Here is a 23,593-nt window from a genome sequence, read left to right as displayed (position 1 = left end):
GTTTGGTGGTCTATTCTGATTTCATTCATCCGCAAATTACCCTGAAGAGACTGATTTCGACTAATGTGGAAGAGAATTGCTTGAATTGTTCTCCATGTATTCTTATTTATTGTTCCTGACTATGTTTACGTATGATGAATGAGAAATGTGAACATTGTCTGTGGGGGAATGACAGATTTTCAATATGGACATGGGCAGAGTAGTGAATCCAAAGTATGTGAAAGGTGCCTCAGAATGTGAAAGGTCTGTTTTTAGTATAGACCAGTGTCACATCTTTGGGACTAATTATTTTCCAGGCATATCATTTTCCAAACATATTTTCATTCTATGGCACGTCTTAGTAGAGTAGTTAAAATGACTTAATTTTAGTTCAAAATGTTAGTTAACGCTACACTGCTATGTGTGTACAGGTGCTTTTTTTTCTAGATTTGAAAACAATTTCCCAGAATTTCATAGATGACTCTCTCATCGATGATGTAGTACAGTGGTCGGCAATCTTTTCTGAGTCGAGATCACTTTGAGTCAAAATGCCAACCGATATCTACATCTCTGATTTTTTTTTAACATGACTTAAAAAATGTACGCCTATGCAACATTATCCTATTAAAACTATACTGTAGCAATGAAGTCTGTGCAGTAAGCTATAGGCCAAATACATTATCACTGCATATTGGCTTTGCTTGAACTGCCCTGGCAATGCATGGTTGTTCTTTTCAGACCAACATTTTCTATCTAGGCTACATGATCACACCGGCAGTAGATCAGTTGTTGTATTGCTTGTGACGCACATCTGAGTGGCCATACATTTTTAAATAATTAGTTATTTTTGTATTTTACTGGGCTGATGGTGCATGCATCTGATGGTCAATCTCAGCAGAGGGAGAGAGCAGCAGACTGCGGGTCCCCCTCTCAACGTCCCTCCCCTCTCCCTTTCCTGCGCTCACACTGACCAAAAAGGTACATTGTCTTCCAACTGATGTAGAAACTCGAGTCGCATCGCATTATTTTTGTCTCATGCACAAATTAATGTTGTTACTCCAATGACCAAAATAAGTGAAATGTTCCTCGACGTAAAAAAACAAGCTACTAATAATAATGCATGCCTATTGATACACTTCCTACTCATTCATTGCTGCTGCGGTGCTGGTTGTACCACACCACGAGTGGAAGTAGGGAGAACGCACATTTTATGGCTTATATAAGTGTTGAATAAAAAGTGTTGACAGTGCTGGGTATTTTTTTTTACATGAACTCCCTCATAAAAACAACAGCTCTTTGCTGTATTTGTTGAATATCTAGTCATGGTTTTAAAAGTTTAGAAATCTCACAGTATCAACTTTGCTGTAACTTTCTTTTACACCTACAGACACGGTAATCTGAACCATCTGATTGGTCAGTAGTAGGTCTATAGTACACTTGATTTGCTCTCTGGGCCTGCCGGAAAGGCAGAATTTGTACTTTCAAACACATAAAATGGTTCAAGATGGGAACACTTTGCCTTCCCGGCGTGCAGGGCAGCTGTGCACCTACCGCCAACAGCGGGAGACAAATAAAAAAAGTAGGAACGCAAAGTTTTATTGTTGGGTTTTTACGAGAAATGTTTGGAGACAGATTATGAATGCCTTGGAGTTCAGCCAGTTGGTGACCACTGACCTGGGTAAATCCAGTACATCAGCATCCGCTCTGAGGCTGGTGGAGATTCGGGACTGAAAGTGGATGCGATAGATAACAGCTATGGAAACAGTTTAAAAAAAATAAGATTCATCATTTACATTTTGCAATGTCTTGAGAACAGGTGAAAACGTGATACACTGGGTAGAATTATCTTTAAAAAAAAAAAGATTATGTTGGAGACATGCAATAACATTATAGCTATAGTGTCCCTTAAAATATTAGATCACACTCTGACGTTAGCTAGCAAGCTAACTTGGTCAATTTGATAGCTATCAAACATGTGGAAAAAGCTGTGCAAAATAATGCATTTTGACTCTCATAGCTCTGCATTTACAGAACATAACTTTGGCTTTAGCATGCATCGGTAATCCTTTGTTCTTCTGACAATACTACTGTACTGGGTATTGCCCAACATTCTCAGAATTATGGTAGTCCTTAGCTAGCTATCTATCTACTTGCAAGCTAATAAACTCGTTTTTTTTTTCTTCAAATAGTAATTTATGATAATGACAAGCGGCAGTAAATGTTTATCAAACCAAAGGAAATTGGTATTAATATGATGTAGCCTAATCATAGACAACACATTCAATCATTACCACTTCCTAACAGTGTTGTTCATGTGTTTTGTCTGAAGGATTCCAGGTTTGAAGAGTCTAGCTAGAGGAGGGGGCACAGGCAAGGCTTCAGAAAGAATTGCAGAGGAAGACCTTGAGGGCTGCTAAGATGACTGCACAGACTGCTAAATTCTTCAATCTAGACTCCTGCACTTTACAACACACGACTGCTGCCATTTCACCACTGCACTATTCTATTTATTTATTACTAAGTCTGTTTACATAAGTTTTACACTTTCCAAGACTACATTGTACTTTATTCTTCAGATGCCATCTACTAGGCATCTATGCTTGGCATATGCAACTACTTTGTAAGTCGTTTTCTTAGTGATTTTTTTCATGGTTAGGGTGATATCAGTTCAGTACTTTATCCTAATTGTTTCCTCACACTGTGCTTTTGTTATTGAAGTTACAGCTACTACCTTGTATTCTTGCTTATCTCCCTAATAAACCTTTATTTGACCTGATCTGTCTAATCGGACCGACTTGTTTTTTTTACAGTATTTGCAACCGGGTAGTCCATCCACCTTCCTGCAGACCTACCCTCTTGTAGGAAACCTTCAGGATCGTAGATATCCAGGAAGAAAGTGCATTTTTGTAAATGAATCTAAAACAATTCCAAAAGTACAACGATGCCGAAATGCTAGATAAAGAATGCACAAATATTTTTTTGTTGTGCACACAAACTTCCCTTATTTTTATATGATTTATAGGTTTGGTTGTAAGTCCCTCTCTTTCAACATTTCACAGTACTCTGTAGGTTTATACAATTCCAGAGAGCCACCAAATCTGACAACAATAGGGAAAGCTCAGGTCCTTCCCCTCTCAAAGGTTTGCTAACCGCATCCTGTGTTGCGTGGAAACGTGTCCTCAAAGTTGTAGCAGCTCAGCTGTTGTTGGTGGCACTTCAGGGAGTCTTCTTATGCAGACTTCTTAAATAGCTGAAAGACAGAATAATCATAAAATATTATGTCTATTGAATGTAATTAGTTTTAGTGCAGAACTGAAGCATTGACATCTGTTGAAAATAATAACAGGACATTTTTTTTCATTTGACATATACAAATCTTTTTCACAACCTAGAGGACAACTAACACTTAGAGTGGCTTGCGAAATTATTCACCCCCCTTGGCATTTTTCCTTTTGTTGCCTTACAACCTGTAATTAAAATATATGTGGGGGGGGTTGTATCATTTGATTTACACAACAAGCCTACCACTTTAAAGATGCAATTTTTATTTTATTTTGAAACAAACAAGAAATAATACAAAAAACAGAACTTGAGCGTGCATAACTATTCACCCCCCCCCCCCAAAGTCAATACTTGTTTGAGCCACCTTTCGCAGCAATTACAGCTGCAAGTCTCTTAGGATACGTCTCTATAAGCTTGGCACATATAATTGCCAAGCCCATTCTTCAAAGCAAAACTGCTCCAGCTCCTTCAAGTTGGATGGGTTTCGCTGGTGTACAGCAATCTTTAAGTCATACCACAGATTCTCAATTGGATTGAGGTCAGGGCTTTGACTAGGCCATTCCAAGACATTTAAATATTCCCCTTCCCCTTTAACCACTCGAGTGTTGCTTTAGCAGTATGCTTAGGATCATTGTCCTGCTGGAAGGTGAACCTCCATCCCAGTCTCAAATCTCTGGAAGACTAAAACAGGTTTCCCTCAAGAATTTCCCTGTGTTTAGTGCATCCATCAATCATTCGATTCTGATCAGTTTCTCAGTCCCTGCCGATGGAAAAACATCCCCACAGCATGATGGTGGCAGCATCATGGGATGGTACCAGAGTACCTTCTTCCATATGTTTGGGGAGTCTCCCACATGCCTTTTGGTGAACACCAAACGTGTTTGCTCATTGTTTTCTTTTAGCAATGGCTTTTTTCTGGCTACTCTTCCGTAAATCCCAGCTCTATGGAGTGCACGGCTTAAAGTGGTCCTATGGACAGATACTCCAATCTCCACTGTGGAACTTTGCAGCTCCTTCAGGGTTATCTTTGGTCTCTTTGCTGCCTCTCTGATTAATGCCCTCCTTGTCTGGTCTGTGTGTTTTGGTGGGCGGCCCTCTATTGGAAGGTTTGTTGTGGTGCCATATTCTTTCCATTTTTCAATAATGGATTTAATGGTGCTCAGTGGGATGTTCAAAGTTTCTGATATTTTTTTATAACCCAACCGTTATCTGTTCTTCTCCACAACTTTGTCCCTGACCTGTTTGGAGAGCTTGCCGCTTGCTTAGTGGTGTTGCAGATCTTATTTAGGGGCTTCGTAGCAAAGGGGATGAATACATATGCATGCACCACTTTTCAGTTTTTATTTTTAGAATTTTTTGAAACAATTTTTTTTCATCTCACTTCACCAATTTGGACTATTTTGTGTATGTCCATTACATGAAATCCAAATCCATTTAACCTGTTAGAGCTCTAGGGGCGCTATTTCATTTTTGGATAAAAAACGTTCCCGTTTTAAACGCGATATTTTGTCACGAAAAGATGCTCGACTATGCATATTCTTGACAGTTTTGGAAAGAAAACACTCTGAAGTTTCAGAATCTGCAAAGATTTTGTCTGTAAGTGCCCCAGAACTCATTCTACAGGCGAAACCAAGATGATGCATCAACCAGGAATTAGCAGAATTTTTGAAGCTCTGTTTTCCATTGTCTCCTTATATGGCTGTGATTGCGCAAGGAATGAGCCTACACTTTCTGTCGTTCGCCCAAGGTCTTAGCAGCATTGTGACGTATTTGTAGGCATATCATTGGAAGATTGACCATAAGAGACTACATTTTCCAAGTGTCCGCCTGGTGTCCTGCGTCGAATTCGGTGCGCAATTGCCAGCTGCTTCTACTTTACCATTTGATTCAGGGGAGAAAGCATGTGTCCAAGAACGATGTATCAATGAAGAGATATGTGAAAAACACCTTGATGATTGATTCTAAACAACGTTTGCCATGTTTTCAGTCGATATTATGGAGTTAATTTGGAAAAAAGTTGTGATGTATAAAACGGAGCTATTTCTAATACACAAGGAATCTTTTTGGAAAAACTGAGCATTTGCTATCTAACTGAGAGTATCCTCATTGAAAACATCAGAAGTTCTTCAAAGGTAAATTATTTTATTTGAAGGCTTTTATGTTTTTGTTAATGTTGCGTGCTGGATGCTAACGCTAATGCTAACGCTAAATGCTAACGCTAAATGCTAACGCTAGCTAGCTACTTTTACACAAATGATTGTTTTCCTATGGTTGAGAAGCATATTTTGAAAATCTGAGATGACAGTGTTGTTTACAAAAGGCTAAGCTTGAGAGATGGCATATTTATTTCATTTCATTTGCGAGTTTCATAAATAGTTAACGTTGTGTTATGCTAATGAGCTTGCTGATAGATTTACACAATCCTGGATACAGGGGTTACATAGCTAAACGTGACGCAGAAAACGGAGCGATTTGTCCTAAACAAATAATCTTTCAGGAAAAACTGAACATTTGCTATCTGAGAGTCTCCTCATTGAAAACATCTGAAGTTCTTCAAAGGTAAATGATTTTATTTGAATGCTTTTCAGTTTTTTTGTGTAAATGTTGCCAGCTGAATGCTAATGCTAAATGCTACGTTAGCCATCAATACTGTTACACATATGCTTGTTTTGCAATGGTTGAGAAGCATATTTTGAAAATCTGAGATGACAGTGTTGTTAACAAAAGGCTAAGCTTGAGAGCTAGCATATTTATTTCATTTCATTTGCGATTTTCATGAATAGTTAACGTTGCGTTATGGTAATGAGCTTGAGTCTGTATTCACGATCCCGGATCCGGGATGGGGAGATCAGAAAGGTTAAACTATATTTAAATAGGAAAAACAGCAAGGGGATGAATGCTTTTGCTAGGCACTGTAGATCTTGTTGCCCTCCGCATTCTCAAAGTAACAAGTTCAAACAGGTGCCATTAATACAGGTAACGAGTGGAGGACAGAGGAGCCTCAACCAGTTGCACTTAGCCATCCCGGATCCGGGATCGTGAATACAGGCTCAAGCTCATTACCATAACGCAACTTTAACTATTCATGAAAATCGCAAATGAAATGAAATAAATATGCTAGCTCTCAAGCTTAGCCTTTTGTTAACAACACTGTCATCTCAGATTTTCAAAATATGCTTCTCAACCATAGGAAAACAATCATTTGTGTAACAGTAGCTAGCTAGCATAGCATTTAGCGTTAGCATTTAGCAGGCAACATTTTCACAAAAACCATAAAAGCATTAAAATAAAATAATTTACCTTTGAAGAACTTCAGATGTTTTCAATGAGGAGACTCTGTTAGATAGCAAATGTTCAGTTTTTCCTGAAAGATTATTTGTTTAGCAGAAATCGCTCCGTTTGGTGCGTCACGTTTGGCTACCAAAAAAAAACGAAAATCCAGTCATCAATACGCCAAACTTTTTTCCAAATTAACTCCATAATATCGACTGAAACATGGCAAACGTTGTTTAGAACCAATCCTCAAGGTGTTTTTCACATATCTCTTCGATGATATATCCTTCGTGGAAGTGTGCTTTCTGTTCTGAATCACAGGAGAAAATGACCGCAACTGAAGATTACGCACCAATTTAGACAAAGGACACCGGGCGGACCCCTGGAAAATGTAGTCTCTTATGGCCAATCTTCCAATGATATGCCTACAAATACGTCACAATGCTGCAGACATCTTGAAGAAACGACAGAAAGCACAGGCTCGTTCCTGCCGCATTCACAGCCATGTAAGAAGACATTGGAAAACAGCTTCAGAAATTCTGCTCATTTCCTGTTTGAAGTTTCATCTTGGTTTCGCCTGTAGCATGAGTTCTGTGGCACTCACAGATAATATCTTTGCAGTTTTGGAAACGTTAGACTGTTTTCTTTCCAAAGCTGTCAATTATATGCATAGTCGAGCATCTTTTCATGACAAAATATTGCGCTTAAAACGGGCACGTTTTTTTTTATCCAATAATGAAATAGCGCCCCTATAGACTCAACAGGTTAAAGAAGAAGTTACAGGTCTGTGAGAGCCATAAATCTGGCTTGTTTGTAGGTGACCAAATACTTATTTTCCACCATAATCTGCAAATAAATTCATAAAAAATCCTACAATGTGATTTTCTGGATTTTTTTTCTCATTTTGTCTGTCATAGTTGAAGTGTACCTATGATGAAAATCACAGGCCTCTCATCTTTTTAAGTGGAGAACTTGCACAATTGGTGGCAAATAATAATACTTTTTTGCCCCACTGTATGCCTATTATTGGAAGATGTACACTTTATTAATAGATCAATTCTTGGCCAGCTAGGGGAAATACAATGATACATTTTTACTTCTGCTCCAATACTTGACAATGGTGGGGTTGGAAACACACAACGCTTGGTAGGTATTGATATCGATTGATCCCTTTCATAACTGAAATAGAAGCAATATTTTTGTTTATATATATTTTCTAAATAGAGCTTTTTTGCCATTACGGCTATTCCGTGCCAGTACAGTAGTGTGAAGAGAAGTAAAGTTCACTAGCTAACTATTCAGACCACAGAAATAAGAAATATAACAAATTAATACATATAGTCATAGTTTATTAAAACTAAATAGCAAAGCAACATTTTATACTAATTTAAATAAACCAATGATGCAGTCACTAGCTAGCTAGCTGCTAACATGGCTTGAAAACAAGTAATCCATAGTAGCTATAGCACTTTTTTAATTTTGAAAACATGTATTTAACCTTTATTTGACAAGGCAAGTCAGTTAAGAATATATTCTTATTTACATTGACGGCCTACCCCAGTCAAACCCTAACCCGGACGACGCTCGGCCAATTGTGTGCTTCCCCATGGGACTCCCAATCACGGCGGGTTGTGATACAGCCTGGAATCAAACAAGGGTCTGTAGTGACACCTCTAGCTCTGAGATGTAGTGCCTTAGACCGTTTCGCCACTCAGGAGCCCACTTGCATACATATTTACAACTAAATAGCAAAAGCAACATATTACTTTATATCTAGAAATATTTATTAGCTGGCTAGCTATTTCTTTTCAGCAGAACAGTCTCTTGGTTGGTTTTCAATCCCTTAGCTAGTTTTGTTAAATGTGAAGACTGTATATTATCAAATCAATTCTCTGTGTAATTTAATTACGCGATTAAACTAATCATGTAACTTTAATTAACTAGGAAGTTGGGGCACCACAGGACATTTTTTAAAAGTCTTTATTTCCTGAGTTAATTAATTAATTTCCTGAATTCCTATATTTTCATATCTTATCAAAACAGTCGCTTATTAAGGAATTTTACCTCATCAGTCTCATTACTGAACATTGCAAACCCTTGGGTATCTGCACGAACCATAGCATAGAATCATGAATGAGCAATTGTCTTAATTATTTATTTTCCCTTTTAAGTTTCTTTGGGTTATATGGAGGAGATGCTGGGACATGTTGTTTGCTCCCCGCATCTGCCATATCTCTTCGCTAGCGAAGTGTGGATATGCATCCATTTGAGATTCTAAATTGAATGATACTCTCGTCCTTTCTTCTCATTTCCTTCTCAAAACCCGTTGGTGAGTTTTGCCTTTCTCATCCTTTTGGCTTTCTCATCCAATGGGTTTTGAGAAGGAGACGAGGCGAGAGGATGCTAGTAGTATGCAATTGAGATCTTCTCAGTCTGACCCAATGAGCTTGTGGCGGAAACTTGTCATTCATTGTGCGCAGTACTAAATCTGTCAGGAAAGTCCAAACCAACAGCCAAATCAAATACAGGGGTTTTCAGGTAGGCTGCAGGCGCTAAATTGTTACTGTTGAATCACATTGAATGACAACTAGCAACTTACAGCTTTTAGACAAAGAAAAAGTTACATGATGTAGCTTTAAAATCTTCGTAACATATCTATCAGCTCTTTTTCCTGGGTTTTGTTTTGAATGTCTGTCATTGTCACCCAGAAGAACACTGCTTTGCTTTCTCTTTGGGAATTTAGGCTGGGTATCTGCTGTATCTGTAAAGCACTTTGTGACAACTGCTGTGCTGATGTAAAAAGGACTTTATGAAATACATGTAATTGATTGATTGAATTAACTAGTCTCTCTCTTTGCAGGCGCCACAGGTGACATCCTGCCAGACTCCCTACCATCAGTCCCAGGTACCCTGCCTCACTTCCTGAAGGAACCAGAAGATTCCTACATAATCAAAAGCAACCCAATCAAGCTGCTGTGTCGGGCTGTGCCTGCCTTGCAGATCTTCTTCAAGTGCAATGGAGAATGGGTGCACCAGAATGAACATGTGTCCCGGGAGTACATGGATCAGAACACTGGTAAGAAACCATAGAGATCCTATAATCCAAGGTTATTCAAATCCTACAACGGATGTTTGGAGTTGTGTAGAATGGCGCCTGAGGGGATGGCTGACATTTTACATGATCCTAACCAACTGTGCTATTTTGTTTGTTTTTTTGCATTGTTTGTAACTTATTTTTTTACTTATTTTGTACATAATGTTGCTGCTACCATCTCTTATGCCTGAAAATAACTTCTGGACATCAGAACAGTGATTACTCAACACGAACTGGAAGAATATTTTTTCTTAAATGAGTCTGACATGAAGGATATACTGGTTTCTCGGGAACTGGCCCAAATCGCCGTCATTTGCGTGAAGAAAAGAAGGAGAAAAAGGGGGAGGAGGTCAGGCTGCCTTCTGAGAATATGTTGGCGAGTGAGTAAACCTCAACTACCATCCGTTCTATTGGCCAACGTGCAATCATTGGAAAATAAAATGGATGACCCTTGATCAAGATTGTACTACCAAAGGGACATTAAAAACTGTAATATCTTATGTATCTGAACGACAACACGGATAATATAGAGCTGGCTGTATTTTCCATGCACCGGCAGGGCAGAGAAGCTACGCCTGGTAAGTAAGTGCTTGCCTGAGGTAGAGAACCTTATGATAAGCTGTAGACCACACTATTTACCAAGAGAGTTCTCATCCATATTATTCGTGCCTGTCTATTTACCACTACAAACCTAGGCTGGTACTAAGCCCGCACTCAAGCTGTACAAGGCCATAAGCAAACAAGAAAATGCTCATCCAGAAGCAGCGCTCCTAGTGGCCGGGGACTTTAATGCAGGCAAACTTAAATCCGTTTTACCTCATTCCTACCAGCATGTGACATGTGCAACCCGAGGAAAAAAGAACTCTAGACCACCTTTACTCCACACAAAGAGATGTATACAAATGGCAGTGAGGAGTATATTACCTCAGTCATCGGCTTCATCAGTAAGTGCATCGACGATGTCATCCCCACAGTGACCGTACATACAAATCCCAACCAGAAGTCATGGATTGTCCAGCCTTTTGTCTACTAATCTCCACGGATGGTTGTCGGCATGGTTGGTATTCTCTGCAAAACACATTCACGTTTTAGTACACAACTATTTGTATTTTTTTATTTAAACTTTATTTAATGATAAATTTTATCACACAGTATGCCTACATGTTGATAGGCTATATAAATTTGTTTTAAGAAAATGCACTGAAACCGAAATACCATTTGTTTTGGTGATCCTCTCAGCACCGGCTATTTTCAAGTCCTCAAATGGTTACGGTCCTAACCCTGGAACGGGTAGCACCGTAGAAAGAAGCTGGCTTGATGAAAATGATGTCCATTTCATCTGTTCTCTTTGGTCGCAATGTCTTTTTTTTTGATAAACAGCTCGTTTTTGAATGGTAACTGTGTTAAGGGTGGAGTTTGGAGCGGTGTGAGGAGTACTGGAAAGATGTGAATTTCAGCTTACAATAGGCCATAAGCATACAGCAGATTGTCGATTGTCCTCACTTTGATTATGCTGTAACAACGTACTGTAGCACCATGATCAGGATCTCTATTAATTTAAGGAATAACGTAAAATATAGTACAGTTTTTTTTATCAATCAGTATATTTGAGTTCAACCACAAAATTTGTTGTATTATTTGTTCTGTTATTTCTGGTGGAACTGAAATTACAACCAAATTTCTTTGGGTTGTTTAAAAAAATAAGGATATTTTGGAGATTATTTTGTTTTCAAATAACCTAAAGTGAACGAGAAAAAGACCATTCTTGAGCATGGGGTGAGACATTGTTACTAATTTGTAAATAAAGCCAGTTTGTTATTCAGAATGATTTATTTCTGTTTTTAGAGGGAGAGAAACCAGAAGCCTACCGTCACCTCATAGGTCTCTCGGTAGTGGCTGGTACAGGTATTGAACCAGCATCCGTAGCAACTCCGTTTGCGCTGCGATGCAGTGTTTTAGACCACTGTGCCACTCGGTCACTGTGGAACGTGACCGGTCGGGAGTAGGCTACAGTACTACAGTAAGAGCAAAATAATCCTAACATTTCCACACCCTAATTGTAGTCTAAGTTTCTCTTAGAATAAAAACCTTAGTGTAACAACAGTTTTAGTAGGTAATACTGTCAAGTTGTAACAAAAAAATAATAATAATTCCGGGTGTGTGCGGGCAGGACAGAGGAATAGCAATTCTTACACCATTGTTCTAAATTGAATCACTTTCTTCATCCTCATCATTCAGTTCATTGAAATTCAATTTTGAAGTCGTGCACAATTATCAGTTTCTATTTGGTTTATGTCGCCCATTCATTGTCAGTTAGAGACGCAGTAGCACCTTGGACCCAAAAGCATAATCAGTGCTCTAACTCCCCTTTGCGCTGGTCTGAAACATTGAAGTAGTGACGCAGGGTACCGTACTAAACCACAAATTACCTGTAAGTTCCGCAGCATAATCGCAAAACTTTTAGTTGAGCAACCACTGTACAAATGGAAACCCAGCCGTGAGCTGCCCTGTGACGTGAGCCTGCCAAATGAGCTAAATGCCTTTATTGCTCGCTTCAAGGCAAGCAGCACTGAAGCATGCATGAGAGCACCAGCTGTTCTGGACGACTGTGTGATAACGCTCTCAGTAGCCAATGTGAGCAAGACCTTTAAACGGGTTAACATTCACAAAGCCGCGGAGCCAAACGGATTACCAGGATGTGTACTCAAAGCATGCACGGATCAACTGGCAAGCGTCTTCACTGACATTTTCAACCTCTCCCAGAACGAGTCTGTCTAATACCTACATGTTTCAAGCAGACCGCCAGAGTCCCTGTGCCCAAGGAAGCGAAGGTAACCTGCCTAAATGATTACCGCCCCGTAGCACTCACGTAGTAGTGGTAGTCATAAAGTGCTTTTAAATGCTGGTCATAGCTCACATCAACAGCATCCTCCCCGGACCCACTCCAATTCTCATACCGCTCCAACAGATCCACAGATGACACAATCTCAATCGCACTCCACATTATCCTTTCCCACCTGGACAAAAGGAACACCTATGTGAGAATGCTGTTCATTGACTACAACTCAGCGTTCAACACCATAGTGCCCACAAACCTCATCACTAAGCTAAGGACCCTGAGACTAAACACCTCCCTCTGCAACTGGATCCTGGACTTCCTGACGGGCCACCCCCAGGTGGTAAGGGTAGTTAACAACACGTCTGTTACGCTGAACCTCAACCCTGGGGCCCCTCAGAGGTGTGTGCTCAGTCCCCTCCTGTACTCCCAAATACGACTCCAACACCATCATTAAGATTGCTGAGTTCATGGTGGTGGTAGGCCTGATCACTGACAACGATGAGACAGCCTATAGGGAGGAGGTCAGAGATCTGGCAGTGTGGTTCCAGGACAACCACCTCTCCATCAATGTGAGAAAGACATAGGAGCTGATCATGGACTACAGGAAAAGGCGGGCCGAACAGGCCCTCATTAATATCGACGGAGCTGTAGAGGAGCGGGTCGAGAGTTTAAAGTTTCTTGGTGTCCTCATCACCAACGAACTATCATGCATGGTCTAAACACACCAAGACAGTCGTAAAGAGGACCCGACAACACTTTTTCCCACTCAGGAGACTGAAAAGATTTGGCATGGGTCCCCAGGTCCTCAAAAGGTTCTACAGCTGAACCATCGAGAGCATCCTGACAGGTTACATCACCGCCTGGTATGGTAACTGCTCGGCATCTGACCGTAAGGCACAACAGAGGGTAGTGTGTACGACCCAGTACATCACTGGGGCCAATCTTCCTGCCACATTCAGGTCCTATATACTAGGCGGTGTCAGAGGAAAGCCCCAAAAATTGCTAAAGACTCGTCACCCAAGTTATTAACTGTTTCCTCTACTGTTTTCTCCGCCCATCAAGCGGTACCAGAGTGCCAAGTCTAGGACCAAAAGGCTCCTTAACAGCTTCTACCCCCAAGCCATAAAACTGCTGACAAAATGGCCAAATGGCCACCGGATTATTTACATTGACACCCCATTTGTTTTTTACACTGCTGCAACTCACTGTTTATTATCTATGCATAGTCACTTTACTTACATGTACAAATTACCTCGACTAACCTGTACCCCCGCACATTGACTCGGTACCGGTACCCCCTGTATATTGCCTCGTTATTGTTATTTTGTTACTTTTTATAATTTTTTACTTTAGTTTATTTGGTAAATATTTTATTAACTCTTTCTTGAACTGCACTGTTGGTTAAGGGCTTGTAAGTAAGCATTTCATGGTAAGGTCTATACGTTGTATTCGGCGCATGTGACAAATAAAGTTTGATTTGATTTGGAGTTCTGCTGGTTTTCTGTTCTACCTGATAGTTAATTGCACCCACCTGGTGTCCGAGGTCTAAATCAGTCCCTGATTAGAGATCATCCTATATTCTATCATTCTATGTTGTATTTGATTCTGTTTTAAGAAGCATAATTTCTATCGCCTTCTTGTCTATCTACTGCGTAGTGAGAGGGCATATGGATTCCATGTGTGGAATCATGGGCCTGCATATTTATGGTGGGAAAATTCCGTAATGACATTTTGATTATGATCATCTAAGGCTTGATGCAGTACATGGGATGAAAGGGGGATATCTAGTCAATTGTACAACTGAGTGCCTTCAACTGAAATGTGTCTTCAGCATTTAACCCAGCCTCTCTGAATCCGAGAGGTGCGGGGACCTGCCTTAATCAACATCCACGTCTTCGGGCACATGGGTAACAGTGGTTTAACTGCCTTGCTCAGAGGCAGAAAGAAAGAGTTTTACCTTGTCAGCTCGGGGATTCAATCCAGCAACCTTTCGGTTACTGGCTCAACGCTCTAACCACTAGGCTACCTGCCGCACATGTACATTACATATTGTTACAACAGATACTTTTCAGTCTATAGGCACTTGTCAGTGTTCTTTTTGATGTTTCCAAAGTTAAGCGACAAGTAGGCTAACAGAGATCACACATTAAGAAGCTTTGTGACTACATATTCTATCCAGCACCCTAAACAAACAAAGAAAAACACTAACTTTCCCTCATAAATGTCAACAGGTTATTTGTAAAGTTGTGTTAAAGTAATCATGCAGAGTTATATTCAGGAGATTGTTGGTCCATACTTGCGAAGATTAGAAAAAGTTTAATGCACATCAGCCAATTAAAATTGTCGACTTAGTTGCACGTGATAAAACAAGACATGATCTCTTTCCGGGACAGTCTCAGACAAATAAGCATTTTTGCGTTCTTACTACCCGCTATTCAAAGTGCTCTGAAAAATTCAGGGAATCGTTCACAAACACTGACTCATTCTAAGATCCGATGACAGTATTGTTAATGTGTTTTTGGAACCTCCCCTGATCGTATTCTCGCGGGGCACAAATCTCAGAGATCAACTTATAAACTCTGATTTACTATCCTAAAATACCCCTGCACAACATCTATTTGCACCTCTCCCGGATGGAAACTACAAGTGTAATGGCTGCGCTCAATGCAATGGCACTTACAAATGTAGATCCTTCAAACAAGGAAACAAATCCCAATCAAAGGTGTTATCACGTGCTCAACTAAAGCAGTTATTTATCTTAGAACTTGTCCTTGTGGTAAAAAAAATGATGTGGGTAAAACGAAGCGCGAATTAAAAGTATGAATCTCGGAACATTGTGGCACCATTAGGTGCAAAAACTCGGCGTACCCAGTTGCAGGCCACTTTTTGGAATGCAGCCACTCGATTTTGTCCCTACATTATATCGGAATTGAACACGACAATTTATTGTTAAAACGAGAGCTTGGATCTTTAATTTAAAAACTCTTGCTCCCTTCAGTCTCAACGTAGACTTTGATCTGAAGCCATTCTTGTGATTTTGCTATTCAATGCAAATGTTTGTAGGCTTATGTAGCCATATTGTATCTTTTAATCTTATACTATCCATTCATGTTTTTTTATATGTTCTATTTATATCTGTAAATTAACCAATGATATCAAGCCACACCCGGCAAAGATTACAGACACCTGTGTGTGTCCTTTGACACTATATAAACTAGTGACCCGCAGTGTTTGCCATTATACCCTGATGAAGACAGCTTGTCTGTCGAAATGTTGGTTATTACGTTAATCAGTTATTGCATCTGAGCTCCTAGAGTGTGCGGTTCTCCTTTTCTTTTTCAAGTGTTTTTTTTTTCAGGTGTGCTTTTCTTTCACCTCCAGATTAACATGATAAAACTCTACATGTTGTCTGTTCCCATTACATAACCTGGCATATTTATCCTTATGCTAACCTGAGCAGGTGGCAGTGATTATTTCCTGTAACAAATTCTCTATCAGCCTATCAAAGATTTTAGACTTTATATCGACCAACCAATGGTATTTCTTAAAATAAGTCAACTTGGCTACCAGAGGGACCTTTTAAAACTCCAAATTCAGTTTACTTTTGTTCCACTTGGTAGTGGAGAGTGCCAATAGTGCATGATACATCCTTGACTAGGCTACTAGCTACTAACGTAAGAAACAATTCTAAAGGCACGTTTTCGCGTATGACAAAATCCTATGTTTTTCATGTGCTTTTCCCGAAAATAAAGTAAAAGGAGGTCTATACAACATTTAATTTTATCGTACGTCGTAAAAAGGCTTATGGACTTGTCAAATAGCTGTCATGTACAGTCATCATCATTGCTTCCTGGTTGCACACACCGCTAAAGCGGTTGACTCTAAAACGACAGGGCACTTTAACCGTGGGTTTGAGCCCTCCTTGCATCAAGCATTTTTGTTAAGGAAAGAACTGTTCTCTGCTGGTCCTCGTTGTTCGATTCAAATAACACGTGACAAAGTGGAGGATTATAAAAATGCATATCAAACGTTGTACATGAACATTACCGGTCAAAAGTTTTAGAACACCTACTCATTCAAGGTTTTTCTTTATTTTTTAGTATTTTCTACATTGTAGAATAATAGTACAGACATCAAAACTATGAAATAACACATCATGTAGTAACCAAAAAAGTGTTAAACAAATTCTTCAAATAGCCACCCTTTGCCTTGATGGCAGCTTTGCACACTCTTGGCATTCTCTCAAACAGCTTTATGAGTTAGTCACCTGGAATGCATTTCAATTAACAGGTGTGCCTTCTTAAAAGTTAATTTGTGGAATTTCAACAGTCAATACGGAACATTTCAAGAACTTTGAAAGTTTCTTTAAGTGCAGTCGCAAAAACCATCAAGCGCCACGATGAAACTGTCTCTCATGAGGACCGCCACAGGAAAGGAAGGAACCTCTGCTGTAGAGGATAAGTTCATTAGAATTACCAGCCTCAGAAATTGCAGCCCAAATAAATGCTTCACAGAGTTCAAGTAACAGACATATCTCAACATCAACTCTTCAGAGGAGACTGTGTGAATCAGGCCTTTATGGTCAAATTGCTGCAAAGAAACCACTACTAAAGGACACCAATAACAAGAAGAAACTTGCTTGGGCCAAGAAACACAAGCAATGGAATCTAGACCTGTGGAAATTTGTCCTTTGGTCTCGAGTCCAAATTAGAGATTTTTTGTTCTAACTGCCGTGTCAGTGTGAGACGTGGTGTGGGTGAACGGATGCTCTCCACGTGTGTATTTCCCACTGTAAAGCATGGAGGAGGTGTTATGGTGTGGGGGTGCTTTGCTGGTGACATTGTCTGTGATGTATTTAGAATTCAAGGCACACTTAACCAGCATGGCTACCACAGCATTTTTCAACAGGACAATGACCCAACACACCTCCAGGCTGTGTAAGGGCTATTTTACCAAGAAGGAGAGTGATGGAGTGCTGCATCAGATGACTTGGCCTCCACAATCCCCCGACCTCAATCAAATTGAGATTGCTTGGGATGAGTTGGACAGCAGAGTGAAGGAAAAGCAGCCAACAAGTGCTTCGCATATGTGGGAATGCCTTCAAGACTGTTGGAAAAGCATTCCAGGTGAAGCTGGTTGAGAGAATGCCAAGAGTGTGCAAAGCTGTCATCAAGGCAAAGGGTGGATATTTGAAGAATCTCAAATATAACATATTTAGATTATTTTAACACTTTTTTGGTTGCTACATGATTCCATGTGTTATTTCATAGTTTTGATGTTTTCAATGTTGTTCTACAATGTAGAAAATAGTTTTTAAAAATAAAGAAAACCACTTGAATGAGTAGGTGTTCTAAAACTTTTGACCGGTACTTGTACAATGTTTCATATGCATTATTATAATCACATTTTTAAAATACCGGTATTGTAAGCGTAGGCCTATGTCTATGCTATGTGTGTAAGGGATAATCAACATGGGGCTAAATGTGCCAGGTTATCTAATGGGAACAGCTAATGTAGCTTTTGGTCATGTGCAACTATGTCAACGATTGTAATTGGCGGATGCATATTTTGAGATGGAGAAAAAGTTTAAATTATAACTTTTTCTAATGTTCGCAAGTATGGACCCCATATGTTCAGTCCAATTAAGACCCATGAGGCTGGTGTCAGAGAGAGAGACGTGCACAACAGATTAGCGCTGTGCCCCAAATGGCACCCTATGCTCTACTTTTGACCAGAGCCCATAGTGCACTATGCACGGAATAGGGCACCATTTGGGATGTATCCGAGAGCAGGTTGTGTTGATTAGAGGCTTACACTTCACTTCTGTTTCCTGAAGGGATTTCCGGGAAAACAAAGCTGATGTGACACCTCGTCTGGAATGTGTTCTGATTAGTGGCTTCTCAATAGGAATCGTCGTCTTTCTGGTATTCATGAAGGTCCCTTTGCAGTAAAGCCTGTTTAATTACTTCTGGAAGTTCATATTTGTGTGATTGCTGTGCTGTGAAATTGTTGTGGGACTGATAATGGGGGAAATGAAAGTCAGAACTTGTACCATTTCCACTCTGTGTGATTCAGTCAGTGCATGGGAAAAGTATGAGGGAATAGTTCACTCTTTGGTTTTATGCTAAATCCACTGCTTAGCAAGAGGCCAGCTGGTTAATTGATTTGAAAGATGAGAATGGGGCGTTATCTATCAATAACAAAAAGTAAAGTGCCTGTTCTTCTTCCTTCAATATGTTGACACAGTGGGCTGAACATACTGGGATGTTTTAGGTGGTAGGAGGACTGTGGGTTAAAAATATGTTGTTGCTAAATACTGAATTATTGGCAAATTCCACCAATTCTTTAGAAAATGGAAAGCACGAGCTCCAACCCAAGCACTGTATTTGAATAATTTTATGCTATTTACCAAAATGTAGCAAATTGCACTAACTAAGCATGACAATTGCACTGGATTGGGAGGAAAGGGGTTGTTGTAATACTAGGTTAGGGTACCTGTAGACATGTGTGCAAATAGGGTCTGATAACATATTGACCAATCAGTGTCTGTTAACTTCTCTACAATAAAGCAACTAGCAGTACTATAATGGCTCGTATTGCTTATTTCATAAGCTTATGAACTTGATATTATCCTTTTTTATTTCATAGAGCCATGGTGATGTTTTCCTACTGTAAATGGAGTATATGGTCTCTGTAAATCCAGAGTAGATCAGGTCTGATGATGTACTGTAGGATATGAAAGCTGTTTTGTATTCATTAACTCTGTTCATACTTGTTCAGCTCATCTGCATTCTCAAGTGAATAACTGTCTACTCGTTGGGCTCCCTCCAGACGGCGCCACCGCCTCCCCACATGGTACTTAACCTAACACATTATCTTCGTTCGCTACGCAATTTCACAGATTTTGATTCAAGCACTCGCAGTATTTGAACATTTGCTCTGCCTTTAAGCTATATTCCAGAGAACAATTATTACTTTTTCTTAATCTTCTGCACTTCACCGCATGCGATGTTACTTTGCCTAGGCTGTGAAACCAATGGTTTCTGTATCAAAAGGAGACCCAGGTGGATTTGCAATTAAAAGAGCCTGGATGAGATTGTCCTCTTCTCACCTCTTCTCACACCTGGCCAACTGGATAGCCAACTAGCTTTATCACCATTAAAATCATAACCACCAGTGAAAACAACATGCTCAGCGCTGCTTTGTCCTGCCCTGGTAATGGACAGACAAATTGTGTAGTGTTGGATTAGGCCAAGATAATCAGAGCAGAAGATATATGAAGAATTGGATGTTATTGATTAGTACATGGACCCTCAATGCCACCAGGAGCCCCGTGATTATAACGTATCTTATTTACCAACCAGGCTGATGAATCACAGCCACAGATAAGCAGTGCTCCAGTGCCCTTGATTTAGCCAGACTGAGGCACAGGGAGGAGAGCTAGGAAGAGAGAAGAGGAGAGCTATGAGGTGAGGAGAGGAGAGCTAGGAGGAGAGGAGAGCAGAGCTAGGAGGAGAGGAGAGCAGGGACTGACTGTTGGCTGGCTGAAGTCAGCCAGCAAGGTGAAGTAATAAGTTGAGAATGTACTGTCACGAAGTGCTGCTCATGGAACGTTTCCTTTCAATTAACCTTCCTACCTTAAAGGAAAATGGACTTCTGTCCCAATTTGTCTATGTTTAAATGTCAATAAATGTCTATTTGAATATCGCTGTGGCAAATGAATCCAGACAGCCACCTACACCTCTGTCCAGGTATTTCTCTAAGCAGAGAGAATTAATTTCAGACCCCATGGAGTGCAGTGTGATGACTAGAGATGACTACAGACAGCTGTGCTGAGGCCTCTGGGATGAGGCGGGTCTCGTCTACCTGTCAGTAATAGATTTTTTATAGGGTCAGCATGCCTATACATAATTGAACAGCGGAAGGATTACTGGGGAAATCAATGTCACAGTGGCCTCCGGTTGAAACCGACGGCTGCAAGCGATGACGTGTGGTTAGGTTTAAAATAATTGAATTGACAAGCTCTGTTCATACACTATTTGTACAAAAGTATGTGGACACCCCTTCAAATTAGTTGATTTGGCTATTTCAGCCACACCCTTTACTGACAGGTGTATATAATCTCAAATGTCTGCTCTGCTAGAGCTTCCCCGGTCAACTGTAAGTGCTATTATTGTGAAGTGGAAATGTCTAGGGGCAACAACGGCTCAGCCGCGAAGTGGTAGCCCACACAAGCTCACAGAACGCGACCGCTGACGTGCGTAGCGCGTACAAATGATCTTTCCTAGTTTCAACACTCACCACAGAGTTCCAAAATGCCTGTGGAAGCAACGTCAGCACAAGAATGATTCATCGGGAGCTTCATGGAATGGGTTTCCATGGCCAAGCAGCCACACACAAGCCTAAGATCACAATGCCAATCGTCGGCTGGAGTGGTATAAAACCTGCCGTGGTATAATAATCGTCGGCTGGAGTGGTATAAAACTTGCCGCGGTATAATAATCGTCGGCTGGAGTGGTATAAAACTTGCCGCGGTATAATAATCGTCGGCTGGAGTGGTATAAAACTTGCCGTGGTATAATAATCGTCGGCTGGAGTGGTATAAAACTTGCCGTGGTATAATAATCGTCGGCTGGAGTGGTATAAAACTTGCCGTGGTATAATAATCGTCGGCTGGAGTGGTATAAAACTTGCCGTGGTATAATAATCGTCGGCTGGAGTGGTATAAAACCTGCCGTGGTATAATAATCGTCGGCTGGAGTGGTATAAAACTTGCCGTGGTATAATAATCGTCGGCTGGAGTGGTATAAAACTTGCCGTGGTATAATAATCGTCGGCTAGAGTGGTATAAAACTTGCCGTGGTATAATAATCGTCGGCTGGAGTGGTATAAAACTTGCCGTGGTATAATAATCGTCGGCTGGAGTGGTATAAAACTTGCCGTGGTATAATAATCGTCGGCTGGAGTGGTATAGAACTTGCCGTGGTATAATAATCGTCGGCTGGAGTGGTATAAAACTTGCCGTGGTATAATAATCGTCGGCTGGAGTGGTATAAAACTTGCCGTGGTATAATAATCGTCGGCTGGAGTGGTATAAAACTTGCCGTGGCATAATAAGCGTCGGCTGGAGTGGTATAAAACTTGCCGTGATATAATAATCGTCGGCTGGAGTGGTTTAAAACCTGCCTTGGTATAATAATCGTCGGCTGGAGTGGTATAAAACTTGCGTGGTATAATAAGCGTCGGCTGGAGTGTTATGAAACTCGCGTGGTATAAAAAACGCGTTCTCTGGAGGGATGAATCACGCTTCACCATCTGGCAGTCCGATAGACGAATCTGGGTTTGATGGATGCCAGGAGAATGCTAGCTTCCCGAATGCTTAGAGCCAACTGTTAAGTTTGTTGGAGGAGGAATAATGGTCTCTGCAGCTGTTTTTCATGGTTCGGGCTAGACCCCTTATTTCCAGTGAAGGGAAATCTTAACGCTATAGCATACAATGACATTCTAGAAACATGGAAACAAACTTTACATTGTGTTTATATTTTTGTTTAAGTTTTGACTTAGGGGTGTGAATACCTATGTAAATGAGATATTTATGTATTTAATTTTCAATAAATTAGCAAAACTGTCTAAAAATTATTGTGTGTCGATGGGTGAGAAAAATGAATACATTTAATGCGTTTTGAATTTAGGCTGTAACACAACAAAATATGGAATAAGTCAATGAATTCTTTCTGAAGGCACTGTATGTGAGAGGGAATCATAATACGTTTGTTCCGAGAGAAGTATTTATGACGTTATGGATGGACTGCTCCTTTGATGCTGTTAAAGGCCTAGTGCAGTCAAAAACTATTTGCCAAGAGTGTGCAAAGCTGTCATCATGGCAAATATAAAACATATTTTGATTTGTTTAACACATTTTTTGGTTACTACATGATTCCATATGTGTTATGTCATAGTTTTGATGTCTTCACTATTATTCTACAATGTAGAAAATAGTAAAAATAAAGAAAAACTCTATATAGCACTTTTGACTGGTGCTATATATTTCCCCCTGAGGTTGGAATAATACTGTGAAATTGTGATGAAAATGCCCTTTTAGTGCAAGAGCTGTAATTTCTGCCTGTTTTGGTGGGATGGACTTTTGGCCTGCCTGGTGACTAGGCAGTACATTGGTTAATAGACCAATAAGAAAGAGATTGCCAAACCTCTCTTAATAGCTAGTTTTCTGTTTTCCCCTTCCCACTCAGACCCCTCCCAGACATTACTAGCTAAATTCTTGCTTGATAAATTGTTTATTTTTGACAATTTTAATTGAAAACAATCACATCTAGGGTACTTAATTGTTACGCATAAATGATTTGATATTGAGATAAAAATGGCTGGATTGGTCCTTTTAAGATCCATTCTTCGTACTACCATCTTTTATGTGTTTTTAATTAAGCTAGTTAAAATCTCCTTTATCAGGGGTAAATAGTCGATGTGCCTTAGGGAATCACACACCAGTGGGCCCCATATAGACCCATATATTCCATAAGGACTCAATGCCCTTGGATTAAAGAAAAGTCACCCACCTTTCTTGTTGAGTCTGTGCATAGTGAATGTTATTGTTGGCGGGCAGTGAGCAGATAAAGCCGCTTGCTCTCTCTCACATAGATTGAAGGCACATGGAGAGTGGCAGGTCCAGACAGGCTTGGACACTATGGGGGAGAAGAGGCCTGAGAATTGTAGATGAATAACCTTGATGGTTACAAAGACAAACACACACACACACACACACAGCTGCACGCTTCCCTGACCATGTCTTCTTTCCCTGTCCTCCTTCACTTCCCTTCATGGATCTTACTGAGACAACTGGGTTTATGTAGGCCAGTGGTTCTCAAAACGTTGACCCGCAAATGTAGCCTGTCATTGCAGCCATAAACATTTCCAAACGAAAGATACATAAATACACTGTGTTTCATACCTGCATTTTGAGCTAAAAGTTATTCATGTCAGCAGCCAATATCAACTAGGGATATCTTGTCACCTTTTCTGGAGTCCAAAGCAAGATCATATGGCCAACCTGTTTGTAGCGGCGGTTGCAGGGTTGGATGGAAGGCATGGCCTGCCTGTGGCTGTGATAT

General features: G+C 40.3%; 1 protein-coding gene across 2 annotated transcripts in view; it reads left to right on the top strand.

Annotated features, from left to right (window-relative positions):
* Positions 1-23,593, top strand: part of LOC110525897 (netrin receptor UNC5D) — a 216,210-nt gene that overhangs the window by 137,502 nt on the left and 55,115 nt on the right. For both annotated transcript variants that reach the window (XM_021606393.3, XM_021606391.3), the window contains exon 2: positions 9,395-9,610. In XM_021606393.3, coding sequence (XP_021462068.3) covers positions 9,395-9,610 — 216 coding nt within the window. The remainder of the gene's footprint in view (positions 1-9,394; positions 9,611-23,593) is intronic.

This window comes from Oncorhynchus mykiss, chromosome 6 (assembly GCF_057628025.1).
Source record: "Oncorhynchus mykiss isolate SJ-2025 chromosome 6, ASM5762802v1, whole genome shotgun sequence".
NCBI lineage: Eukaryota > Metazoa > Chordata > Actinopteri > Salmoniformes > Salmonidae > Oncorhynchus > Oncorhynchus mykiss.
The sequence above is the reverse complement of the archived record's forward strand: the minus strand, read 5'-3'. Positions and strand labels throughout refer to the sequence as shown.